The following is a 16,745-nucleotide window of genomic DNA, read 5'->3' as shown; positions in this document are numbered from 1 at the left end:
ACATATACACATTACTGTATATACAATAGAAAACTACTAAGGACCTACTGACTAGCTCAGGGAACTCTACTCATACTCTGGAATGACCTAAAAAAGAGTAGATATATGTACATGTATCACTGATTCACTGTACTCTGTACCTGAAACTGTTAGTAACACAACATTGTAAGTCAACTATACTCCATTAAAAATTTAAAAAAGTAAGGGCGTGTGGTCCACACCCAAATGTTAGTGAGGAGACACAAGAAGGGAAAATGGGGTTTTGGACTAAGAGTGTCTTTTGTTGACTCCTGTTAACCTGTGAAGTCAGTCTTGACCGTCTGTGATGGTTAACTTTATGTGTCTCCGAGGCTCGGCTGTGGTGCCCAGTTGCTTGTTCAATACTCATCAAGGTGTAGCTGTGAAGGTATTTTGTAGATATAACATATAATAAAATAATGTGGTTAACTTGTAATCAGTTGGCTCTGAATAAAGCGGATTACTGATTTGGATGGACCTCATCCAATCAGCAAAAGGCTGTAACATCAGAAACTGAGATTTCTGGAGAAGGAATTCGCCTGAAGGCTGTAACGGTAGCAACCCTTCCTGAATTGCCAGCCTACTGACCTGCCTTGATGGATTTCAAACTCAAGAATACACTTCAACTCTTAGATGAATTGCCAGCCTTCCAGCCCTCACAATGGCATAAGCCAGTTCCTTAAAATAGATCCATCTCTCTCTCTCAATATATATAGTATTAGTTCTGTTTCTCTGGAAAGCCCTGACTGACACAGCCTCTGTTGAGAATATGTTCAGACATTTGTCCAATTATTTCCTTGGGCTGAATTCCTGTGAGTAGAATCTGCTAGGTCGAAATTCCTGAGCTATCTAAAGAAATATGAAGCATGTTGTCAGTTTGCCATCTAGAACTATTACATTCCTAGGAACAGTATAAGAATGTCTGGATCTCTGGCCCCACTTCAGTGTTATGTAGGTCTCGATGATATTTCTAACCTTCACCAATTTGTTGGGAGGTGCCACTTTCTCATTTTAAATTTGCAATATTTGATGAATAATGAGCTTGAACATCTTTTCATATTTTTGACCATGCACCTTCTTCCTTATATTTTAACATTCCATATCAAACTCTACTTATTTGCTTTAGAAACCTAGGCCATTATATATGATTTTCCTTTTCATTTGAAAATATCACAAATGGTCAGACTCTGTAACAGAAAAAACTCTCAATGCTTTTGATCTTCCTCTACTTTTCTATTAGCTGTTTGTCCTTTTCGGTTGATTTGTAATCTTTACGTAATATTTGTCATTTATCTACTCTGCAAACTTTTCCCCTGTTTTTGATTAGCCTCTAACATTGTTTTGGGGTTGTTGCTCTTAGGTTTTTTGTTTGGGTGTTTTTTGGTTTTTTTGTAGCACAAAAGAGTATATTTTATGTTGCCAAATCATTCAATCTTTTTCTCTGAGGCAATTATTTATTTTGGAAATGTCAGCCACTTTCCTCTTTTCACATGAAAAAGACACAAATGATCAGATTATGTAACATAAATTTCTCAATTTAGGAATGGAGTTCATAAGTGTTAATTATCACTCTAGTGTCTGAACCTTTTCCTGGATGCATGGGAAAGTTTTGGTTGTTTTTTTTAAGATTTTTTGATGTGGACCATTTTTAAAGTGTTTATTGAATTTGTTACAAAATTACTTCTGTTTTATGTTTTGGTTTTGGCCCCCCAAGGCATGTGGGATCCTAACTTCCTGAACAGGGATCGAACCCTCACCCCATTCATTGGAAGGCAAAGTCTTAACCACTAGACCACCAGGGAAGTCCTGAGAACTTAATATGTTATTTTTCCTAAAAACTTGAGTGGTTTCAGTTACTGGGGAAGCATATTATTGCAACTGTTAAAGCTTGGTGATTTGGGGGGAAAAGAGGGATTTTTTTTTTTCCTTTTTCATGAAAACTTAGCTATTCCACTGTAATGTGAAAAAATATTAGCCACACTTTCTAGTTTCAGGTGATAGGTATTGAGGAAATGTTAAGCAATTTGAGACAGAACTGGAGTTTAAACTCCACATATTATTCTTGATGCTACATTGACTTGATGGAAACTTATACATGTTTTTAAGTTACATAATTTATTTCCTATCTTAGTATCTCCATTAAACCAGCAGAGAATGAACACAGTTGTTTTGTTGCATTATTATCACTATAGAGTGGACCCACTGAATATGTAGAGGAACTTCAGCTCCTTTAATGATCAGAAAACAAGGATGCGGATTCTAAAAGCTCTGCCAGGCTCCCTCCCCGCCGCCGTGTCCCTGAACTTGTTCCTCTAAACCTGAAGGCTGCCCTCCGGAGCAGCCTTCAACCAGAGACAGGGAGTTGGTGGGTAAGAACCCAGCCCCCTCACCCCTCAGTGGGGTATCTTTTTGGGGGTCCTGCTCAGTCTCCTGGAGAACACAGTCGCAGTAAGCGCCAGTTGTCCACTGTGGTCATTGTGGGAACATCCCCGTAACTTGCTGCCTTCTCTCTCTCCCTTCTTCAGAAGCATCTACTGGTGCCTCAGGACCCTATCCCCAATACACTACATTTACCCCTCAATATACACGGGGAGTCAGTTCCAGGACCCCCTTCCCCCAACACTCAAGTCTCTATAAAATGGTGTCATATTTGCATACAAGCTATGCACATTCTCGCTTACATTCTCTATCATCCCCAGATTACTTCTGATAGCTAATAGAATGCTATGTAAATAGTGGTAAATGAAATATAAATGCTGTGTAAGTAGTTGCCTGAACATGGACAAATTCAAGATTTGCTCTTTGGAACTTTCTGGAATTTTTTTCATATGTATGTAAAATTTTTTAATATAAATATATATAATTTTTCATGATATATGCTGCAAAGCTTGCAGGATCTTAGTTCCCCAACCAGGGATTGAGCCAGCCCCCTGCAATAGTGAAAGCATGAAATCTTAACCACTTGGAGCACCAGGGAATTCCTTCCAATTTTCCCCCCAAATATTTTTAATTTGCGGTTGGTGGAGCCCACGGACGCGGGATGCCAGTGATACTTGTATTTGAATCCTTGCCTCAGGGTATGCTTTTGGGGGACTCCAAGCCCAGACAAATGCTTAAAGTAAGTCAGCTACATGCAAAAGATAATGGCTAATATTTATTAAGAACTTACCATTGTAAGCACAAAAGGGCTTCCCTAGTGGGTCAGTGGTAAAGAATCTACCTGCAACACAGGAGATACAGGTTTGATCCCTGGGTCAGGAAGATCTCCTGGAGGAGGAAATGGCAACTCACTCCAGTATTCTTGCCTGGGGAATCCCATGAACAGAGAAGCCTGGCAGGCTGCAGTCCATGTGGGTTGCAAAGAGTTGGGCATGACTTAGCCAATAAGCAAACAACAATTGTAAGCACATCACTTAACCCTAACAACATCTTTTGGGAGCTAATATCATCTCCAGCTTAGGGATGAAGCATGTGAGTATTCAGTCAGCTTTGGGAGGGCATTTTGCTGATAGATGAGCTGATACAATTTTTGTTTTTACCCTCTCTAACCATCCAACTGAAATCTGAGTCATGGCAAGCTGCTTTTTTTTTTTCCCCCAACCACAACAACTTTTTTCCTGGTTTTTCTAAAACATAAGTCTGTTTTTTCAGCTAATCACCATTCCTGCTGTTTTTGTCGAAGCTAGCTACTGAGCTTACAATTTACCATATGATAAGGGTTTCCATTTATGCCCTAATAACCAACTGAATGGACCCAGGATGTTAGCTTGCTGTGTGAGGCGTGTTCATTATTGGTTTGAAAGACAGGCTTCGGATGACCTTTATTTGAACTGAAATATTCTTCCAGCCACTGATCTTATTAACGTTTTTCTTTGTTTCAAGGCAAAATACTATGCTCTCTTCTCAATCCCTCTGTTGGTCTTCGGAAAGAGTAAAACAAATGTTGTGTGTTTTCTAGAAAATGTTATCAAATTATTTCCCAAGTTAGGTCATTGCAGCTGCAAAATTCTTGTTTGGGTAGAAAATCTGGCCAAAAACAACAGAGCCAATGGTCAGCCATTATTTCAGGGGAAAAAAAAATCCTGAGATTAGCTAAGGATCGCTATCTGCCATTCCACTAAAATAGACACTGATTCCTCCAGCTGGGCCTGCATTATTTTTGAGATAAATCTTTTTCTTCCTATATAGAGCTACACTTTAATTTACTGGCTGACTCCCCCAGTTTTTTAAATGGCCCCATAACATTTTGGAAGCTGTTTTAACTCTATAAGGCAATTTATTGTAAATTAATTTTCAGAAACTTCTTGAGCCAACTTGACATGAAAACAAGCCATTTTCTCAGGCTATATACTCTAGTCTAATTGTTTTTTAAACTGAGCATTTCAAGTTAGGCTACCACTTTACATACTTGGGAAGACTGATTCTCTTCTTTGAGTTGGCAGAGCCTGAAGAAAGGACATTAAAAATTTCTCTCCATGAATTTCTGCCACTGGAGAGCTGGGTCTGTATTATTTCACAGGTAATGTGATAGAGTAAATGTTGAACACCTGACTTTCAAGGGGCACGTGCCCTGAGTGCCTTTATGGTGTTTGTCAGTTCCTGTGCATCATGGTCTGTGAGTGGGTTGGAAAAGAATTTCCAGACACAGAGTATTTCAAAATAGAGTTTATTAGAGCGAGAGACGCTGTCAGTACAGTGGGCTGGCTCAAGGGAGAGCCAACGACTTTCATGGGTTGGTAACCAATTTTTACAGCCTCAAGACAAAATTCCTGCTGGAAGGGTGGCATTAGGTGACTGGTTAGGATGCTATAGGTGGGTAATAAGGTGGGTATTTTTACCTAAGATGGGATCAGGGAGCTGACTGATTTAGATGGGGAGGGACTCATGGCAACAGTTGCTATGGGGCTCAGTCAGTTCAGAGTTGACCTTGGTACAGGGCTCCATTTCTGTGGCCTTAGTACAAGGCTTTACACCTGTGACCTTGGTATAGGGTTCCACACTGTGGTGTAAACATTCCCATCTGGCTAATTTCAAGCTACTAATGAGGTATCCCCCAGCTCCTCAAATTCCTGAAAACCTAACAGTTGGGTCTTACGAGCTCTTAAGAGGTAGCCTCAAATGCACACTTGGGACCCCTGGGTTGTTAGCTCTGAGGTGCCCTGGAATTGGTCTTAGAGGTCCCTCAACTTCCTGGCAATGTGGCATCTTCAGGTCCACTGTATGTGTGTTACCCCTAAACTCAGGTTGCCTGGAAAAAAACAATGTGCCCTGGGAGGACTGCGACCCAAGTTAGGGTCATCGAGGACAGTCCAAGGCATGTTAGAGACCAGGGCAGCCGGCAGCTCTGTGGCTGGAGTTTAAACTGCCGTGTTCAGCAGAGACTGACCGCAGAACAAAATAAGCAACCGGAATGTGGTCTGGATGCCACCCTTGGTGATGGGTTTTGTTTCAGGTTTACATCTGAAAAGCCACAGCCTTGGAGGAGCCTGGGAAGTGTCTTCATTATGTATCACTTGAGGTCGTCTCTTCTTTTTTTCGTCCTCTTAAAATAGAAAGCTCTTTTCCAAGGAATTAATTTTTCCTTTGAGTGTGTCTTGTAACTGCAGTCATTCTGCTGACTGGTGCACTGTTTTCTTCCACAATGAATGTATTTTTGTTTGTCCTTGTGTATTCTTCTAAAGATGAAAGTTTGAACAGAACCATCACAGGGGAGAGCCGCTACTAAATCTGACTTTGAAACAGCCCCATCAGCAGATGTGGGGTGAAAGGGCCAGGCCCCAGGTCCAGCTGTTGGTCAGAGCTTCATGCTTCATCGTTGAATTCCCAGCAATACTCAACTTTCCCATTTTAAGGTTTCAACATGAACCTCCCAACATTAAAAAAATGTGTCTTTCATGTCCAGTTTCTATCTAAGATTCATTTGCTCTTTAATTGGTTTTTATCAGATACCTACTTTGAATCAGAAGCTTTACTAGTTGATGAATGAGATACCCATCAGGGTTCATCTCTATCTAGCAGGAAATAATGGCACAAACAGTCTAGTTAGAGAGGATTTAATCAAGGGACAACTTCTAGAGTTCTGGGCAGGGTTAAGGGGTCAATTCACCAAGCGTGTTGAGGGGCCTAGGAACTGGCAGGAACAGGTGGGGGTCATGCTTGGAGAAGAGGGAGGTAGGAAAGGGGTCTCCCTGACCTCCTGCTGGTGACTCCTGTTTGCCAAACTGCACAGGAAATCAGAGGACATGGAAGACAGGCGATGCAACCCTGGAGGCCCAACCCTTTGGGTTTAGAGCAGCCTGGAGAGCGTGGAAGGTGGGTCTCTGGGACAATCCTCTGGCGGTGATGTCCTTTGGAGAATGAACAGCATTGATACCATTGGCTCCGCCCTCAAAGAGCTGCTGGTTGCCAGGATGGTGGAGAGAGAGGTGGGGCCTTAGCCAGAAGGTATTTCGGCTCAGTCATGGGGGCTCAGGTGTCAAGACCTGTCTTGACATCCATGTTCATGAATTAATACGCATGAGCTGAGGTGTAAGAGATGCAAAGGAACATATTGGTATCCAAACCAAGGAATGTAGACAACTGAAGAAAAGGATGGTATCTATAGGGTGAGAAGGAAAGTCAGATGACACAAGTTTGAAATTAATGAAGCGGTGGGAGTCAGCCGAAATCAACCGGGAGCAGGAAGCAGAGGGTGGAGCAGCAGGAACACCCACATCACTCAGAGCCTTATCCAAATGAACCAACAAGTCACATGGTTGCAATCTGTCGTTCTCTGGATTTGGGCCAAACCTACTGTGAAAGAGGAGAACAGACCTGACTCCATATTGGATCAATTCCTTCAGCTCTAAGCTTTGTGCTCTAGTGTTGGGGCTTAGTCTTATGGGCTCTGCACTTTTGGTAAAAGAATATTGCCTGTAGACTGGAATATACCCAATAGCCCATTCCCAAGCATTTTCCCATTCACATAGAGGATACAGCCTTAAACCCCTTACTGGGGCTGAAGAGTACAGAGAGTCTTTGAAACAATAAAAACAAAGTTAATCTCAGCCCACGCTTTTGGACTACCACATCAGAAGAAAAATGTAAAATTATGTGTCTGTGAAAGACAAGGCGTAAGTCTCAGGTGTTAGTTCAGGTTCTGGGAAACATCCCTCAGCCTGTCACCTACTTCTCAAAGCAGCTAGATCATACTGGTAAGGGGTCCCTTTGTCTTCAAGCTGCAGTTGCTACTTGTGACAGACTTCAGGAAGCTGAGAAATTTACCCTGGGGCAGCCCCTCACTATGTATGTCCCTCACCATGTCCTTTGTTTACTGAAATGGAAAGGGGGCTATTGGCTGACCTCCGGGAGAATGGGAAAGTACCAAGCCGTTCACTTTAGACAATCCCAGTTCACTTTAGATAATCCCAGTGTAAGACGGAAGGTCTCTTCAGCCCTGAATTCAGCCACGTTGCTCCTGATGGGAGCCACACAACCCCCAGAGCGTCACTGCCCACACAGCATGGAGCTGGTGTCCTCTAGCAGACTGGACTTAATGGACCAACCCTGAGCTGAGCCAGATTTGGAGGTGTTCACTGGTGGGAGCAGCTTCGCGGACCAGGCAGGTGATGCGCTGGGTAGGCAGAAATACCCCAGAGAGGAGTGTTGAGGGGAAACCTGGCCCCGGGGAGCTCATCCCAGAAGGCAAATATCATTGCTCTAACAAGAACTGTCTCTGCTGCTGAAGGGAAGTGGGTGAACATATATACGGACCCTCGCTCTGCATTCTTTGCAGTATATGTACATGGGGCAATCTGGAAAGAGAGGGGCTTCCTTACCTCAAATACTAAGGACACAAATCACACTGCTGAAATCCTGTCACTGTCAGAGGCAGCCCATAAGCCCTCACAAGTGGCTGTAATGCCCCTCCCAGGACACCAAAGAGGCGAAACTCATACAATAAAAGGCAAGCAGTTAGCTGACTGAGCTGCAGAGAAGGCAGTCATCATGCCGTGAGAGGGTCACGTCTTCCTCAGCTCTGTCTGTCAAAATCCAAGCCAGTGTAGTCAGAAAAGGACAAGGGAGGGCTTGAAGAAAGGGATTCACTCTTGATCACACCTCGCCAGGCTGGGAATACAGTGCAGAAGGAATCGTTTTGATCCCTGAGGCTTGGATACTCTCCGGAGGCACCTTCATAATAAAACCCATGACAGGAGAGATGCCACCTTACCAAGGATTCCAAAGTATATAATGGGCCCTAATCTGCAAAGGACCATCCAGCGAGTCACTCAGAATTGCATGATTTGCGCTAAAAAATAATCCAAAGCCTGCTCTAGACACCCTCTCGCCCCCTGGGAACTCGGTCCTAGAGAGGAACCTGCCCCACTGAGGACTGGCAGGCAGAGGGGCTGCGGAAAACTTCAGGTGCTTCTTAGTGTTCGTGGACACTTTTGCAGGATGAATGAAAGCATATTTCACCTGGACAAAGAAACTCTGAGGTAGTTAAAGTTCTCTTTAGGGGAACTGTTCCCCAATTTGGAGGACTAACAACCTTCAAAGTGATAAGGAGCCCACTTTGTCTCCAGTATGACCAATGACTAAAGCACTGGATTTTGATTGAAACTACATTCATCCTGGAGACCACGGTCAACAGGAACAATGGAGAAAATGAATCATATATTTAAAAAGAACATTGCTGGGACTTCCCTAGTGGTCCAGTGGTTAAGACACTGTGAGGCCACAGGAGGGGGTATGGGTTCCATCCCTGGTTGGGGGAACTAAACGTCCCACAGGCCATGGGTGCGGCCAAAAGATTAAAAGTTTACAAGAGTAATAAATAAAGATATAGAAATAACTTGAAATAGCATCCCTCCCAATTTCAGATCAAAGGTAAGTTGGTACACTTTGGAAGATAAAAACATCTTCTCTTGTGAAGTAGCTCAATCAATTCCTCTTGTTATCCTTAAGAAAGCAGTATGGACCCATAGAAACAATGGGTACACCAGATGTAGGCTTAAATCTGTGACTGTATTCCTAATAGAAATGCCTTCATGGATGTTTGTGTCTAATTCCTTGGGATCCATTTCCTAAGTGGTGCGAATCAGGGTCTGGAACAGCTTCCTTTTAGGGCAAAGTGAGCATGCCATTTGGCCAACTGTGGCTTGATGATACATCAAACCACTGGACAATCTATTCCTAGAAGAGAAGAGGGTGGTTCAGATGTACCCTGACCCAACTTGAATGTGGCAGTAGGTCCATTTAATGATATCTTGAAGAGAAGTACACAGCAAAAATATGAACAGTATGGGTGGATTGAAATTCACAAGAAATTATAACTGTGAAAGAGACATCTCCAGACTTGGTCCTGAGAATGCTGCCTGTTGGGACAATGAGTCATTGCTGCATCCCTGGGGTCAAGGACACAGCCTCTTCTCACGCATAACCAGAGTGATGACGCATAAGTAGGTATGACAATGTCTCAACCATGTTCCACGGCTGTGCCCCATCGTCTGGTGCTCAGGGAAGGTGAGCTTAGGTATATTTCAAAACCCCTTCGTCATTCGTGTGTTAAACTCCTACCGTGAAATCCCAGTGAATCAAACCATGATACCACCTGGTGAATCAAAGGAGCATTTTTGCATTTTCTTGCTCTCATTATGAAGCACCTACTCTCAGCACACATTTTCCAGAGGTGTTTGGGACTTTGGAGGGCAGCTTTTTCTCTCTTTTTTTTTTATGATTTCAAACTTACAGAAAAGTTGCAGGAATCGTACAGGGTACTCCTACTATACCCTTTACCTAAATCCACCAATTATTTACATTTTCTCCACTTGTTTTACTATTCTATGTATTGATTTATATGCTTGTATCATGTATTGTGCTTAGTCGCTTAGTCACGTCCGACTCTTTGTGACCTCATGGTGGCCAGGCTCCTCCATCCATGAGGATTCTCCAGACAAGAATACTGGAGTGGGTTGCCATGCCCTCCTGTATCGTATATACACGCATTTATTATTTGTTTTCTGAAACACTGCCAGTAAGTTAGATATTGTGCCTAATTATTCCTTAAACCAGCATGTATTTACTGAGAACAAGGTCCTTTTCTCATATGCCATTGAATGATTGTCAAAATTAGGCATTTTAACACATAATACTACTATCTAATCCATTTTTCCATACTTGAATTCCATCAAGCATCACAGTAATGTTTTCATGGTAGCATTTTTGTTTTTTCTGGTCTAGAATCCCATTCAAGTTCATGCACTGAATCTAGTTGTCATACTTTTTCGGTCCCATCAGTCCAAAACCACAAGGAATACACCTGTCAGCACACTGGATATTTGCTTCGGTATCTGTACTGAATCCGAAGGAAAGCAGGTAGATGCTTAGTGCTCCTGGCTTTGACAGTGAGAGAACCTATGGCTTCACTTTCCAGAAAGCCTGTAGCATCCACAGTGTGTGTGCTGTTGGGGAGAAAGCCTTGCTTTTGAGTGTCTTTCTCCCTCCGTTGTCACCCTTCATGGTGAGACATCACTTATATGGCAGCCAAGCTTGCTCTACAGCTGATGGGGAGGCCAGTCTAGGGAGCAGGGCCTGGGAGGCAGAGGTTTGCCCTTTCACTCTGGGGTTGTCGGCCACTTTACTCAGTAAGAGCCTCTCCTGCAGGACCTGTTGTTCCAGTTTGGCGGCAAGGCTTCGAGCTGTGCATCTGTGTACCCAGCTTCCCCCCACCCCCACCCACTGCTGACTGCAATTGCCCTAGGGGCCAGGAGGCAGGTGTCCACTCTCAGGGCAGCGTGGCCCTCTTGTGGCACACATCTGTATGTCCTGGGAAAGGACAGACTATCAAAGGAGACCATACAAAATCAGAATGCTCCCGCAGCCTCTTAGACTGTCCGGGCTGCCATAACAAAGTCCATCCATTTTGTTGAATGGACTCCAACAATAGAAATTCATTTTCTCACAGTTGTGCAGGTTAGAAGTCTGGGATCAAAGTGTCAGCAGGGTGGTTTCTTCTGAGGCCTCTTTCCTTGGCTTGTAGATGGCTGTTTTTTTCCTTGTGTCTTTACGAGGTGTTCCCCCTCTGTTCCTGTCTGGGCTTCCCAGGTGGCTCAGCTGGTACAGAATCTGCCTGCAATGCGGGAGACCTGGGTTCAATCCCTGGCTTGGGAAGATCCCCTGGAGAAGGGGATGGCTGCCCACTCCAGTATTCTGGCCTGGAGAATTCCATGGACCATATAGTCCATGGGGTCACAAAGAGTCAGACACGACTGAGCTACGTTCACTTTTCCTGTTTGTGTCCTAATTTCCTCTTCTTATCAGGACACCAGTCATATTTCATCAGGGCTCACCCACATGACCTCATTTCCCCCGAGTTACCACTTCAAAGGCCCTGTCTCCAAAATACAGTCACACACTGAGGAACCAGAGGGTGAGGGAGACGACACAAGTCAGCGCATAACAAGCAGGAAGCTCATAGAGACACCTTAACTCAGATCCATCAATTCAGAAAATGGGTTAATGGAATCATTCAAGGCCACACAACTATCAGACAGCAGGGAACCTCCCTCTACCCTTTATGTTTATAAAAAGTCCAGAGCAAACTCAGAATGTATCTTAACTGAACAGGAAGGTTTAAAACTCTATAGAGTATGAAACTGACTAAAAGATAAACCATCTCTGCCTAGTTTTTGTATTTGTTCAGTGGATAAACATGTTAATCAAAATTTTTTAAAATATCATGTATTGAAGCAAGTTAAAATGGCAATAAAAAGATATGATGAACATAAAGCCTGGTAGATTAATTTATAATTATATATATTTTTATATGACCGAAATCACCACACGTGGCTTTTTGTTTTATCTGCTCCCGTTCATGTTTGTTATAAACATTTCACTGATGTCATCACATATTCCACATGATTAAAACTGGTCAGTGGTTACAGACCATTTTCTCCTATTGTTCTTGCACAGTTGACTAAACTACGTCTCTGTCCCCCTCCCTCTCTTTGGTTTTTTCGTAGCTACACAGCTATAGAGTGAAGCAAAGGAATCTTTCTCAGATGTCTACATTGCAAAGTGCTTCATGTATAAGGTGATCACAGTTTTCACAAACGGTTTTGAAAATCATCTCAACCTGTCTAAGAAAAATTGCAAGAATAGTACAAACAACACCCATATACCTTTTATCCAGATTCATTGTTACTATTATTAGTATTAGTTACTATTAAGAATAGTTTAAGTATTAAGAATAGTAACTAATTAGTTCTATTATTACTATTACTATTACTAATAGTTATCAGATTACTATTGTTACTATCATGCCCCACTTCCTTTCTCTTTTCATACATTTGATTAATTAATTAGGCTGTGCTGGGTCTTAGCTGCAGTGTGTGTGAGTTTTAGTTGTGGCGTGTGAACCCTTGGTTGCAGGATATGGGATCTAGTTCCTGGACCAAGGATGGAACCCGGGCCCTCTGCATTGGGAGCTCTGAGTCTCAGATATTGGACTTCTATGGAAGTCTGTCTATATGTGTCAATATTTATGTTTATGTGTACATTTATACAAGTAATTTTTAAGTCATCATTTGAGGGTAAGTTGCACACATCATGCATTTTACCCCCAAATAGTTCAGAGGATATTTTCTAAGAATACAGACATTATTTTACTTGACTGTGGAGTAGTCATAAACTTCTGTAAACTCAGTATTGGTTCAGTTCTAGTCTATTGTCCATCTTCCAGTTTTGCCAGTGGATCTAGAGGTGATCCTACAGCGTCTTCTCTCCTCATACAGGATCCAGTCTAGGGTCACTACTGCATTTGGATGTCACATCTCCTTTAACCTGGAACTTTTCCATGTCTCTCTTCATCTTTTATGATATTAACATTTTAAAAAGTATTGTTCCTGTCTATTTTTATTAATAGCGTTTCTTATTTGGGGTTTGTCTGGATGTTTTTATATGATTAGCTTTAGGCATTGGAAGGACTGATGCTGAAGCTGAAGCTCCAATACCTTGGCTGCCTGATGCGAAGAACCGACACATTGGAAAAGACCCTGATGCTGGGAAAGATTGAAGGCAGGAGGAGAGGGGGATGACAGAGAATGAGATAGTTGGATGGCATCACCGACGTGATGGACATGAGTTTGAATAGGCTCCGGGAGTTGGTGATGGACAGGGAAGACTGGCGTGCTGCAGTCCATGGGGTTGTAAAGAGTCGGACACAACTGAGCGGCTGAACTGAAATTGATGCACTCGAGGCTGGGATGAGATGCTGTGTCCTCAGACAAACTGCAATACTCTTGGGAGTGAAAGAGGGAGCCACCTATACTCACACTGTGATAAAGGGGGTAAACGTGGATGGTCTCAGGTGAACTGGGATGCATGGTGACTCTCGTCCTGTAAGTGACTATTCCCATTTACCAGTGCCCATACTGGGGCCAGATGGGTTTGCTGGCTGAGCTCCTACCACCCACAGCTGTTTCATCTGGCCACCGTCCTGCCCTTGGCTATGCCCAGCCACCTTGAACTCAGGACATCTCTTGTTCAATTTTACCTGGAATAACTTTCAGGTCTCCCGTCATGATGAAGATTGGTTGGTTGCCTGTGTGCAGGACAGAGCAGGAGATCTGAAATTCTAACTGCTCCTGTGCAGACTCTCAGGCAACCCTCTTGTGTTTCAGCTCTACTGAGATGAACAAACCTGACTCCTTGGGTCTGTTCCTCTAGCTCTAACCATTGTGCCCTGTTGCCTGCGCTGACTCCTCTGGGGTCTGCACCTTCTGTCAAAGCATGCTGCTATAGTCTGGAATATACTTGACAGTCCTTTCTCAGAGCTCTGACCTTTAAAGGAGTAACCCTTTCCCATTTGTATAGAGATTAAAAGTTGCAGAATAGAGAGTAACACTTGTCTTATTGGAGGTTTATAAGAACATTGTGACCACACGTACCTGGACAGCTGCTAGAACAAAGGATTCCTGCACCAAGAAGTCTGCAACAACCAGCCATCCCCACTCCCTTCTTAGTATAAAAGAGGCCTGAATTCTAACTCAAAGAAGATGGTTCTTTGGGACACAAGTCCACCATCTTCTCAGTCTGCTGGCTTTCCAAATAAAGTCTCTGTTCCTTGCCCTGACAACTCATCTCTCCAGTTATTGACCTGTCATGTGGCAAGGAGCACAAGCTTGGACTGGCCAACACTACGCTTCACCTCCATCTTCTCCTGTATCTGCTACATATAATTCCTAAGATTTTCTGAGATCCTCTTGTGCGAACTAGCTTTCTTCTCCCATCCCCCGAGACAGTTGGGTTTCAACTTTCTCTACAGCGCCACATCAATCTCCAGGAATCTGTCCCTGGTTAGCCTTCTGAAATCTGTTGATGAAACTTGTCCACTGTCATCTTTTCTTCCTTATTTTTGTGAAATTTTAATTTCAGAAGATTCCTTGCTGCCATTTTTGGTGGGGCTTTGGTGAAAGGAACGGAGGTAATGCCCATGTTCCATGGTCACTCATGCGGAGCCTTTGAACTTTCCTCTGTGGGACTCCTCTTGCCACACCTGCCATGGTTTAGCTACAAGTTCAGGAAACTCAGGGTGCACACCTCATTTATGCTATTTCATCTGGAATTCTAAGTTGCCTACCTGCCCACCCACCGCTCACTGCTGCTGCCCTGATGCAACCACAGTGCTTTGTTACTGTCTCTGTTTTTGAACTTATCCCAGATTTCCCTGTATCTTCATTTGTTAAGTTGGAATTTGTCTCCTGCCCCTTAAGGGTAAAGATTTGACCTTGTCCAATATTTAACTCTTCCAGATGATGCTTTGTGAGTAGATATATTCTAAGTGTTTGTTCCACTGGGTTAAACAGAAATAATATTTTTTCTGTGGTTATGTTTCTGGAAGTTTGTATTTTTCCCAAAGGGCTCTCCATGGGTGACAGACTGGGTGGCTGGTCCCAACGCTTCATTCCACTGTGATAGAGGTACACACCACACTCTTGACGTGGTCTTGGGTGGGCCATGTCTCTTCCTTGGCTCTTGACTGTGGCTGGGTACTTTTGCTTTGTTTAATATTCATTTATTTATTGATTTTTGGCTGTGCTGGGTCTTTGTTGGTGTGAGGGCTTTCTTTAGTTGTGATGAGCAGGGGCTGCTCTTCTTTGAGGGCTTCTCATTGTTGTGGAGCACGGGCTCTAGGGCATGTGGGCTTCAGTAGTTGCAGCACGTGGGCTCAGTAGCTGTGGCTTCCGGTCTCTAGAGCACAGGCTCAGTAGTCGTGGGACATGGGCTTGGATGCTCCGAGACATGTGGGATCTTCCCGGGTCAGGGATCAAACCGGTGTCCACTGCCTTGATAGGCAGATTCTTTAACACTGAGCCACCAGGAAAACCTTTCATTTATTTTTATGTGTTTGTTTGACTTGCGCCGGGTCTTACTTGCGGCATGTGAACCCTTAGTTGTGGTGAAGGAGGAAACAGAACGGGCTCTATCTTGAAAGCAGGACTCCATCTTGGGCCGGACTGTGGACTTTGAGCTATATGCCCAGTATCTATGGAAACGACATACCAACTGGAAAACCAGGCCCCCAGAAGGAAGAGCCCCAGAGCTCTCCATCGCTAAAAGAATCCCCTAATTATCTGTGTAACCGAATAGAATCATACATTCTATTATGTTTATTGGGGTATGACCACAGGCCTGTTGATAATTGTCCACTGTTAACTACCTGGGCTTAAGGCATATGAATCACGGGTTAACTGTGATTGTCAGGGAATTTGGGGAGGTAGGTTTGTGCATGGTACACTTAGGGTATATAAGGTTTTCACAAAAACTGGTCGGGGTCCTTTCTAAGAGGAGACTCTGCCTTGGGTCCACCAGTGTAATAAACTGCACTCCACTATCTGCATTGTCCTTCTGAGTGAGTGAGTTTCCTGGAACGCGTGGCTACAACACTGGCACAGGGATCTAGTTTCCTGCTCAGCTCAGTTCAGCCGCTCAGTCGTGTCCGACTCTTTGCGGCCCCATGGACTGCAGCACGCCAGGCTTCCCTGTCCATCACCAACTCCTGGAGCTTGCTCAAACTCATGTCCATCGAGTTGGTGATGCCATCCAACCATCTCATCCTCTGTTGTCCCTTTCTTCTCCTGCCTTCAATCTGACCAGGGGTCAAACCTGGGCCCCCTGCATTGGGAGTGCAGAGCTTGACCACTAGACCATCAGGAAAGTCCCCTTGTGCTTTGGTTTCACTAAAGGATGTTAGTGGACCCAAAGCCAACAAAGGCTTGGAGTGGTCTGGACGGGCTCGTTCCCGTCCTTCTGTCACTGCGAGTTCCAGGAAGAGCAGTTCCATTGGGAGCACAACTGCCCGGGTGGATCAGAAGACTTGAAGCTTGCACAAAAGCCTTGCAGCTGACCTGCAAACTAAATATTGGACAAAAAATGACTTTTCGTCTGCTACTTAGTTTGGGGGGTCATTGTGTTTTGTTGAAATACCTGACTGACACATGATGTCAAAGGGAAGGAATGATTTTTTTTATAAATCATTCTTGTTCTACGTTGGTTTCACTCTCTAGGAAGCTTGAAACCAATTTGCTATGGCATCAGCATGGTATATGTGCGCCATACTATATAAACTATTAGTAAGCATTGGTTCTCCTTGATTTGATCATAAAATCTATTTTTAAATGACTTAACACAAGAAAATAAAATAACTACACTACCAGCACAACTTTGGTCCTTACATAGATACACCC

General features: G+C 43.6%; 1 protein-coding gene across 1 annotated transcript in view; it reads left to right on the top strand.

Annotated features, from left to right (window-relative positions):
- Positions 1-905: 905 nt before the first annotated feature.
- The window catches only part of BFSP1 (beaded filament structural protein 1), a 52,049-nt gene continuing 36,209 nt past the window's right edge, over positions 906-16,745 (top strand). The window contains exon 1 of the mRNA XM_065921266.1: positions 906-969. Coding sequence (XP_065777338.1) covers positions 968-969 — 2 coding nt within the window. The 5' untranslated portion in view covers positions 906-967. The remainder of the gene's footprint in view (positions 970-16,745) is intronic.

The sequence above is a fragment of the Muntiacus reevesi genome, chromosome 2 (assembly GCF_963930625.1).
Source record: "Muntiacus reevesi chromosome 2, mMunRee1.1, whole genome shotgun sequence".
Taxonomy (NCBI): domain Eukaryota; kingdom Metazoa; phylum Chordata; class Mammalia; order Artiodactyla; family Cervidae; genus Muntiacus; species Muntiacus reevesi.
The sequence above is the reverse complement of the archived record's forward strand: the minus strand, read 5'-3'. Positions and strand labels throughout refer to the sequence as shown.